The sequence below is a fragment of the Notolepis coatsorum genome (assembly GCF_963971535.1).
Source record: "Notolepis coatsorum genome assembly, chromosome: 18".
Classification (NCBI taxonomy): Eukaryota; Metazoa; Chordata; class Actinopteri; order Aulopiformes; family Paralepididae; genus Notolepis; species Notolepis coatsorum.
The window spans coordinates 42,730,949-42,742,178 of record NC_140182.1 but is presented as its reverse complement, the minus strand read 5'-3'; the positions used below and the strand labels follow the sequence as shown (position 1 = coordinate 42,742,178).

Below are 11,230 nucleotides of genomic sequence, written 5' to 3'. Positions count from 1 at the left end.
TTTATCGATATATGATGTGAAAATTAGAGATTAGAGATAAAAAAAAAAAAGATTAGACTTGCGGTTTTATGGCGGTTTTATAGCGGTTTTATTAACATGGAAGTGGATGGGAGTAGAAAAAGGGACCAGGGGTAAAGAAGGCACTAAACACTATAACTATTGTTTTAGAGTGTTTCATATTATAAGCTTTTCACACAATGAACATATATGTAAAATTAAGATATTTACCCAATTTCATGAAATAATAAGAAACACAGACACCGCTGTGCTCACACACACACTCAAAATATTTCAAAAAAGTAGAAAAAGGGACCAGGGTTCAGTGCTGCTTGGCCCCGATACATTTGATTCCCTGTTTATGTAATATAATTTGTGGAACCAAATAAAGTATTAAAATGTGTGTGTGTGTGTGTGTGTGTGTGTGTGTGTGTGTGTGTGTGTGTGTGTGTGTGTGTGTGTGTGCGTGCGTGCGTGCGTGCGTGCGTGCGTGCGTGCGTGCGTGCGTGCGTGCGTGCGTACGTGCGTGCGTGTGTGTGTGTGTGTGTCGTTTGCTCCATTTAAAAAATTCCTTTGTTCTTGCAGGTACTGTATGAAAATGCTTGACTGAGCACTTGCATCATATTACTGAAGAGAAAAGGAAATTAAAGTTATGATGGACTATCTAACTTTCCCACTGGATATAGAGTGCTGCTGCCATTATGATAACAAAAACATATTACTTTTGCAATGCTATACCATTCTGTGTCGAAGAGAAATAATGGTATAAACAAGAATGCACTCTGTAGAGTCCATGGCCTCTGGCAAGTCTTAACAATCTACCTTTTTTACTTTCATATTCCAGACTTTCAACATTTTACTGGGTATAAATGATAGTTACCTATATTGCCATGGCTCCAATGGGTTCAAAATCAACTATGTAAATAAATAATATATATCATCAGTAGGGTATCACAAAGGAACAACACATTTCATGTCATCATGATTTGATTGGACACGCTGAGGTCATTGTTTTCAATTCTGTGAGATTTAACGCCATCATAGGCCAAATTACTTAAAACATCCTCCTCGTCAATAAGTATATCAAACAGACAAGTTGGAACTATGCTAAATCTAAAATATGGCTTGGTATCGCTAAGCAGGGGTAATAACAGCACACAACTACATTCATAAGTCATACAGATATCTAAACATTGTATTTTCTTGTTTCACTATTTGTTATTAAGATATGGATGATTGTAATGGTAGACAATGACCTTCATATACATATACACACAGCCCTATCCATACATACATGAACACACACACACACACACACACACACACACACACACACACACACACACACACACACACACACACACACACACACACACACACACACACACACACACACACACACACACACGGACACTGTTCCACCTTTATCAGTAACCTTAGCCTGTAGGAAAGGTTGTATTCTGGGGTATTCTGTCTGATGACGTTTTCATCTTCGTCTTCATCTTCATTCTGCCCTGAGATTTATTACTGGTGATAGCTATGGCACTCTATAAGGCCATTATTGGAACGTTTCCACCTTATATTGCAACAATGCAAGATTCAAATTGTGGACTGGTTTATGCTTAAGGTTCCTTGTTCACAGTCTGAACCTGGAAAGTCAGCCTTTTGTTTTAGTGCAACAACTTCATGGAATAATCTTCAGCATAAGCTCAAAATCGATTCTCTGCGGACCTATGGTCAGTTTAGGGCCATAATCTTAAACCTCCCTGGTACATTTGTGTAACTGTTTTAACAGATTGCTCTGTCTTTTTATCTGTGCTTTGCTTGTATTTTATTGTTTCTATTGTGTTATTGATGCCTAATTGTATTGCTGTGTAATTGAACCCTTGCACTGAAGAATCATATTCTTCTATATCCGTTTTGAAATGTTTGGACAGCACATGTATTTACAGCTGGGAAGTTAATCTAAATCATGAATGTGAATGTGATATATCACAAGAAACGACTCAACCATGACTGTCTCTATGCGTGAACACAACACTAACTTACCATCTTTAGATAATGAATTACTAAACCTCTACTGTCTTTAACTATGAATGAACACACCACCATAACTTACCACTTACCAGGCCAGCCCCTGTCAATCATCTGACTCCTATAGATACACTTTTTTATTTACCTTATTTTTCGGGATCATCAACCACAAACCTGAACATCATTGCCATAAAACAGAACACAGTTAGTTTCTCTACCCTTCTCTGAATGTCTTGCAAAAAACGGCGTTGCAATCTGATGAAGAATGGCGGATACATTTACATTATAAAAAAGTAACTGTACTTACAGTAGATTTCATTCACGGTTTGTGAATCACGCCTGGTGTTACTAAATCCAGATTGAACTCTGCCATTGGAAAGGGGAGATTTGGCCCGATCCATAGATGTGCGACTTGGCCATAGTAAGATAATTTATAGGCCTGATATTCTATATTCTATAATCATAATTCAAATGTGTCCGGATGGCATAATTTAGTACTGTCTCTACAAAATCTCCTGTTTAATAATCTTCCCTTTATTCATTTGCTTAAATCTTTTGTACACGTGATCTCAAGAAGGTGCTGAATGAGTTCAGTGGCGATTTTTCATGTCTGGTAATTTTTTGCATTCACCGTCAAATATTACAATCTTTCTTTTTAATAAAATTTGATATTCTCCTTTGGTTCATCACAATTTACTCAAGCCTAGTAACAAACACAATAATTCTGACATTGTGAATACATTCCAGGAGATCCATAGATGTCCCTAGATACCAAGAACATGCAAATGGACCTTGTAGAAGTGGAGTAATCTTCCATTTACTTCCATGTATTTTTAGGGGGATTTTCAGAAAATAGGGCTAGGGCTTAACTATGAATGAACACAACACTCTAACTCACCACCTTTAGATAATAAAGTACTAAACTTCTACTGCCATTAACTATGAATGAACACAACACTCTATCTTACCATCTTTAGATAATAAAGTTTGAAAACATTGCTCCTCTGAAAACCTAAAACGGACTTATATGGCTCTTCGTCGGAGGTACTTAATTGTTTTACTTGCATGATCTTTCAATTATCTTTTTCTTCCCTAATGTTTGAAATCTTGTTGGAGCCTGTAGAGCTGGCAGGACATGACAGAATGAAGAGAGGACACCTTAGCTCATAACAACATGACAGGACAGAATGAAGAGGGGGAATCTCAGCTCATAACAATACAACACTTTTATTGTGAATATATTATATTTGCACAATAATCATCAACACCATTATTATAAACATTATTTCTGCTTTTTTCTTTTCTTTTCTCTTTTTTTTTTCATACAGTAAATAGTATAATTGTACAAATGTATACAAAATTTGATTCAGGCTAGTCAAGTTCCACAAAAGAGTAATTCATGTATTAAAGCACAATCAGAGAGATATCCAGGGTGGGGTCAAGCAGTCGCCTGCACACCCCTGGAATTAAACACATGTCAACATGGAGGGACAGGCATTACCTGAACACTCAACACCACCTAGTCAGCAAAAAGACTCGCTGGAGAGGACTGATCTTCAGAACCAAGGATACCCTAAATGAATCACTGTTTAGCTCAGGTTATGGAGAATTAAAGGGTCACTTCACTTACCAACACAGTACCAACTCTTTTGCACATAATCTCACACACATCCCAAAACTCTTAGACAGTTTTGCACACATGTATTTAGTTTGGCTGTTATTGAGAGTAAATATGTTTGAATATGGCCACCAGTGATGTCATCGGGGGACATCGATGTGTTGTGTTAATTACAACTCAATTAAATAATAAGCTAACAGTCCCTACAAGACAATATATTGCTAGTTTATCCATCTACATCATTTCATGGTGCTGTAATTAACGCAACACAAGGTTTCAATGTCCCCCGATGACATCACTGGTGGCCACATTCAAACTAATTTTACTCTCAATAACAGCCAAACCAAATGCATGTGTGCAAAACTGTCTAAGAGTGTTTGCTCGCGTGTGAGATCATGTGCAAAATAAATCTGCATTGTTTTTTGGTGAAGAGTTACATTGGTGCAGGCCAGGGGTGTAAAAAGTACCCAGTAATTATACTTAAGTGAAAGTATGGGTACCATCTCAAAATCATACTCAAGGAAAAGTCAGAGTATCTGGCTAAAAACACACTTGAGTAAAAGTCAAAAAGTTTCCACTTTTAAATGTACTAAATGTACTAATGTACTAAAAAGTAAAAGTAAAAACTTTTTTTCTGATAGCAGGTGTTTAATCAAAGATCCCCACTTTCTAGTCTTGCACAAGGACCAATCAGCATGGGTATGGGCGGGTTAATTTTCCATTGATGGGGATTTGATTGGCTGTTTTTAAATAAAGTGCGGCCGCAGGATTAATAACATTAATGTTAGTTCGGCCAGAGAAACAAATATACTAATGAAAATGGTTGGACCTGCAAGATTTGTACTTTGTAGGTCTGCATTTTAAATGTAAGGAGTTTTTTTTCCCTCTGAAATGTAATTGAGTAAAAGTACAAATATACAAACCTAATAATACTCGAGTATTAATACAAATCCCCAAAACAGTACTTACGTATTGTAACAATGTACAATTACTCAAGTACTTTACACCCCTGCATTGGTGACAATGTAACCTGCTCCTCTCCAGTGGGTCTCCACGGTGACCGTGGGCACAGGCGGCGTTCCAACACAGAGCAAGCTCAATCCCATCACATTGCAGACACTGAGCTTTCAGCATCTGCTTCACAGCACTTATAGAGCAACACAAATAAGAACAAGCAGGATAAGGAGAAGAAGGAGAAGAAGGAGAAGAAGAAGGAGAAGAAGAAGAAGGAAGAAGAAGAAGAAGAAGAAGAAGAAGAAGAAGAAGAAGAAGAAGAAGAAGAAGAAGAAGAAGAAGAAGAAGAAGAAGAAGAAGAAGAAGAAGAAGAAGAAGAAGAAGAAGAAGAAGAAGAAGAAGAAGAAGAAGAAGAAGAAGAAGAAGAAGAAGAAGAAGAAGAAGAAGAAGAAGAAGAAGAAGAAGAAGAAGAAGAACGAAGAGGAGAATAAAAACAAAAGGAACAGTCATCTTCGATATGCTGATCTCATTCACAAATCATCTTGGCTCCTGAGGCTGGTGATCCAGAGATGGGACGGAAACAAGACCGAGACTAAAACAGTTCCCAAAAGCATCTCAACACTTAAGAACATCTTAGCCCATTGATCAGATTATTGATCTTAGTGCTAACAGGGTTTCGGGGAAAACTGGGAAAGGACACCAGGGTCTGGACGTCCACTTCACTCTCAATTCTATCACTTCACAAAATATAAACAGACCATGTCGTTTACTTGCAGAAAACCGTACATGTATTCTAATGTATTTGTCAATAGGTTTAGATAGTATAACCTTTTCATATCAACACATCTTTTTCACTATTTGATTTTGAAAAAACGTAATTAAATAAAATCCACTTCCTGAATTCACTGATTTGAAATTGAATTGGTCCCAACCCTACTGGATATACTTGATCAAGTTTGGTTCAGGGACAAGTCGCTGCTGTTGGGGTGAAAACCTTGTATTTCTCCAAAATGGTAAACATTTCAGGAATTAAGAAACCCAACCTCATTTTCAGATTGACACCTGTGTCATTTTGAAGTTTTACTTTGGGTTTTAAACGTGGTCCTAGGGTCATGCAACTTGTTGACAGCAGAGAGAACCATGTAAACATTCTGTTCCAAGTAAAAAATTAAGAAAATCTGAAATTAAATATACAGGGTTTCCCGACAGCAGCAAAGTCTGTTTCAATCAATTCCAGATCTATTGATCAGTATATCTAGCGTTGACTTGTAAAATCAGTTTAACTGCAAGAGATTTGGCCCATGTGGTTATGACATTATTGTAAGGGCTACCACTTCTGCTATATACCAAACATTAGCACAGATGCATACATAAGATGCATTGGTACATCATTCCAATAACAGACTAACTGTTACAGCTACATAGGCACTGGGAATTTGATGCATCAAATTAAGGGCAACCAGAGCTGTCAGACCAAGTGTGAGCAAATTGGAAAACTCTTCATCCTGATCGACCCTGATAAGTGATCAGTGTAGATTAGTATGGGTGCTCTCTACTTAACACTAACACTCAGTGAGGTAAGGGGAAGATCCACCATAAAACAGAAATCTAGATTGTGCTATTCCAATGATCTTGGACAGTGCAGTCAATATCTATTAACATAGACAACCGCCTCCCTAAGCTGAAGATCTGTAGCGTGGAAGCCAGACTTTTGTGATACAGACTGGCCTTCATTGTATCCACATCAATTTCCAGAAATTGCAATGCAATCGGACCATTAGCAGACTTTCTCTGCGAAAAAAATAACGTTTTCGCAGTTATTCCGATTTGTACTTTGTTACGCTGATTGGCTGAAGGAGTTTGTCTGTCAGGAAGGGTGTGGGCGGCTAGAAGACTAGGTCCAGTTTGCAGTAGCTACCACGCTAGGAAATCAGAGCATCAAGACTTGCATTTATGATGTCATCAGACCACACTTCTTTGGAGCTGGTCCATTGAGAATTAATTAGTGAGTGATTTTGTGGGTTCATTGAATATTCATTTCAGATATTACATCCAAATGACGTATTTAGGGCTTACATTACAACTGCCGTGGGTAGTGTACCGAGAAGTTGTTCCATTATTCGACGTCTATAGAGCAGCTCCAGAATTGGTCTCTTGACATCCCCGCTACAGTCTTTTCTCTCCAGTGTTAATCTTAAGAGAGAGACGTGTGCATATTCACATATTGAAACCGAGCCGTACAATATTATAGAAATAATAGATGCAAATATTATTTTAGGGTGGATTTCCACTTTCAGACAAACAAAAGGGTGTCCTCCATGTCCATTTAAGATGTCCTTTGCTCAGAGACGGTATAGGCTACAGATTCATTCATTAACCCTTTCACTGCCGCACTACCAAACGGTTAACCCTTTCACTGCAACAACACAGCATGTTCACCCTTTCACTCCCACACGACAAATGGTTAACCCTTTCACTGCCGCACTACAGAAGGTTAACCCTTTACTATCACACTACAGTGAAAATAGTGTGAATACAGTGAAATAGTTCAAAGAAGCCACCAGGGAGCCTTGAACAGATCTGAGGCCTGCCATTGTGTATCCTGGAGAGAATCTGCAATGAATGTGTAAGTGTACAGTCGTTTGGTACTGTACGGAGCTTTGGTGTCAAGAGTACCGGCGTTGTCTTCAGCTCTGTATAGAGCCCATGCTGCTACACTAAAACACCCAGCTAGCCACTCAACGCTAATAGACTTCAAGTACAAAAAATTATAGAACAAATAAATACATACATACATAAATTAAAAGGTACTCAAATAAACTGCCCCCCCCCCCCCCCCCCCCCCCTCCCCCATAGTGGCATTGGCTGCCTATATGTCTACAGTATAACGATTTGTATGCAATATCATAAGCAACACACATCAGAGACAACCACAGTACACGTGTCATTGCTGTCAGTGAAAACACACAGTCTTTGAATAATATCCAGTTGGCATAGTGGGGCAGACAAATAAAAGAAAGATGAGAGGGATTTAAAGGGTTTGATTGGCTCTTACTCTTGCACCATAGGATAGTATGAAGTAGCATACTATGGAATGGAGTGCAACTGAGCAAGGTAGATTATTTTCTATTGTTGGGTGGGGTGGGGAGGGGGGGGGGGGATGAGCGAGCACCCTTTGGCATTGGAGAATGACAGAAACACTCTTACACTCTTACATACTGGCAGTGAATTAACAAATCAGTGATGGCATCGATGGACCTGTTGATACTGTTATGTGTCTGATGCAAAAAGTTCTGCATACATCCTGGGTAGGATGAGAGGAACGGGATTGTTTGGCCAGATTGTGTGTGTGCATGTGTGTGCGTGTGTATCTGATTGTGTGTGTTTGTGTAGGGGTCATGAATGTTGTGAGGACGTGATGAGCAACAGTAGCAGCAGTTGGAGCCCAAACACCGGCCAGAGGGAGGGGCTCAGGGAGGTCCCACCACCACAGTCAGAATCATCTTCCTATTGGACACAACAGTTGTCAATCAGTTAGGTAGGCAGCAACAACAAAACATTAATTGATAGTATTGTAACAGTTGATAATTCAATGCATTTAATTTAACTTTAATCGTATCATATCATCACATACAGTGAGGAGTTCCATGCTCTAGATCTTATCGTTCTTTTGGACTGTGTGCATGTGAAGTATCAGGTTGGTTGGGTCATGTTAGCCCATTCCATATTGGACACAGTTCCCAGTTTGTAAAATAGCCAGATTCAATAAGAGTCTAGCAAATCCTCTTCTCAAACATAGTCCTCCTCTCCCTCTTCTGCACCTCGCTTCAACCCCAGTCTTAAGTCTCAATATTCATGATAAAGTCATTCATGATTTGGTGGCAATACTTACAACATTGCTGAAGGAATACTTGTACTGCACTCAGTGGAATAAAAAGCAACACACATTCTTTACCTACTGTACAACATTTAAATTTATTTCGTCCCAAAATGATCACCTAAAACGATTTGATATGAGATTTAAAAAATTGGTAAGCAGATTTGATATTGGATTCAATAGAAATGTGTTGTGGCTTGCCGTTTGAAGGCCGTATTGAGGAAATCTCAATAGTGGGTTTCCTAAGCCTAGGAGGAGAGTGGGGGGGTGTAGTGTACTTGTGTGCATACTATGCCCTCAAACGGCAGGAAAGCCACGCAAAGCTTCCTCTGTTTACCCTAGTGATGATATGGACGGCCTAGACGCACACTACCTTCCCAGGCACAGCAGCCAGCAGGGTAGAGATGCAGAGGGAAAGGGCTGTGTCCTACTTCCACTCTGTTCATCCACTTTGCCCTTTCCTTCCTTTTCCTTCCTGCCCCCCCCCCCCCCCCCCCCCCACACACACACAACACACACACACACACACACACACACACACACACACACACACACACACACACACACACACACACACACACACACACACACACACACACACACACACACACACACACACACACACACACACACACACACACACACACAGAGACCGGTAGCAGTGTTTAGGTGTGTGTGTGTGTGTGTGTGTGTGTGTGTGTGTGTGTGTGTGTGTGTGTGTGTGTGTGTGTGTGTGTGTGTGTGTGTGTGTGTGTGTGTGTGTGTGTGTGTGTGTGAGTGTGTGTGTGTGTGTGTGTGTGAGAGGTCTGACCCTAAATATGTCGCTAGAAAGGCAGACTTCAAACAGCCTGGGAACTAAGAGATAAATATGGGAAATATGGTATTGTTCTAAATATTCAGGAGCCTGATGTAAAATGGTTGGATGGTGGGAGTTGATGTCAAGCTCTCACGCACGGTTTCCCTGCCTTGTCTGGGCTATTTTAGGATTTACATCACATGGTTCTTACGGAAAGGTACCATAGGCGTAGGCTACATGAGCAACAAGTGTTTTTGCTAAATGTGGTTAAAGGGGAACATCACCTAAATTTATTCCAATAAATCAATGGATATTTGTGAACATGAGATACTCTCTCTCCCATAAAGCCAGTGTTACGTGTGGGGTGTGTTTGTACCCTGATCAGGTGCTCCCAGTGTGATGTGTAATGTCTAGTTGTAGTTCCCTGTCCTGGTCTTGTAGTCCTTATTGTTTCCCTCCCAGGTGTATCCATTTGTAATCAGCCCAGGTGTGTCTTGTCTCGTCATCCCTTCGTGTATAACTGTTCTGTTCTCCTGTGAGATGCTGATCCTGTGTTTTGTTTGTCGTTATTTTATGTTACTCCTTTTTGGTTACAAACCCATGGTAAATATAATTAAATATCTTTTTTTGGTTACTTTGGCTACCGTCTCCTAATTATGTTACATTGACAAGACGACGAGCACTCCTTCAGTCAATGGTAACGTAATAGCCAGACACCAGGAAGTAAGACTCAAACTTGTGATGTCATCAAGTATAAAGTCTGGAGCTACTCCATAAACAATGAATGGGAGACTGATTTTGTGGACCCACAGAATTTTCTTTTTTATACCCAGATGAGCTGGATATAAAAATAGAGCAACACTATATATCACAGACCCTGATGGGAAATCCCCTTTGAATTGCCCATCTGAGGTTTCTCCCCCTTTTTTCCTATTGCTAGGTTTTAGGGACTTGTTCCTTATCTTCATTGGGGAAAGTCTGGGGGTGTTGCAAAATTGTAGATTAGATGGTGTTCTTTGTGATGTTTCTTCTTGATCTGTGAAGCCCATGGGGGAAATTAGTTGTGATTTTGGGCTATACAAATACATTTGATTTGATTTCTGTATTGTATTGTAGTGTTCTCAGCTCTTAAACAGAACATGTAGCTGTAGGAAAGAGAGTTGCTCTTAACTATATTATATATTTGTGGACTATATTAGACCTATGAATTTAGAAAATGGGCGTACAGTAGTTCCCCTTTAAGTAGCCTAAAAATACCACTTCAGAGTGATCCCTCTTCAAATATGTGTTGTAAGGACCAGTACAGAGCTATTACATATTGTGGTAAGGACTTACAGCGCTATTCAATAGGCCAGAGAGTAAACACAGTCTATAATGATACTCAAGTTGGTCTCTGTTCAAAATAAATCTTAATAGTTATAGGTAATAGTTTATATATTCCAAAATGTAATTTAGTTGAACATATCGGCTCCCTCCCAATGGAATCAATGTAGGAGAGAGGTACATAGCGTTTATTCCCTTACGGAAGGTATGTAAGGGAGCTATAGAATCCTGCTCATTATGGCTTGGTGGAAATAGCAACCATGTATTTATGTGTAATCTTCAGACTTGACAGAAACATTTAATAAAGAGAAATATAAGAGTAAATGTAAACTGCTTTGACTTTTGTTTTTAAAAACAACACTAAGTACCAAAGGCTTGAACAGGCTAAACATATGTTCATAAAAAAATTTTGCTAGGAGAAAATTAGCATCACTGTTCACATTATTGGTTACTTATAAATCATTTGTAAAGCGCGGCTGGGTGGCGCAGCGGACTAAGCACTCGTCACCAACGCGAGAGACACTGGTATTGAATCCGGCTGTCAGCGTTGCCTCCGGCTTGGCCGGCCGTCATACTGGCTCAATTGGCAGAGTCAGCAGGAGGGAAGCCGGTGGGGTGGTATTCTGGTCGT

The 11,230-nt window shown here is 39.6% G+C and overlaps 1 protein-coding gene across 1 annotated transcript in view; it reads right to left on the bottom strand.

The window, feature by feature from the left end:
* Positions 1-7,999: 7,999 nt before the first annotated feature.
* LOC311245342 (voltage-dependent calcium channel subunit alpha-2/delta-1) overlaps positions 8,000-11,230 on the bottom strand; it is a gene marked incomplete at both ends in the record, with an annotated part of 125,592 nt that continues 122,361 nt past the window's right edge. The window contains one exon of the mRNA XM_084335185.1: positions 8,000-8,110. Within this exon, the coding sequence (XP_084191311.1) occupies positions 8,000-8,110 (111 nt within the window). The remainder of the gene's footprint in view (positions 8,111-11,230) is intronic.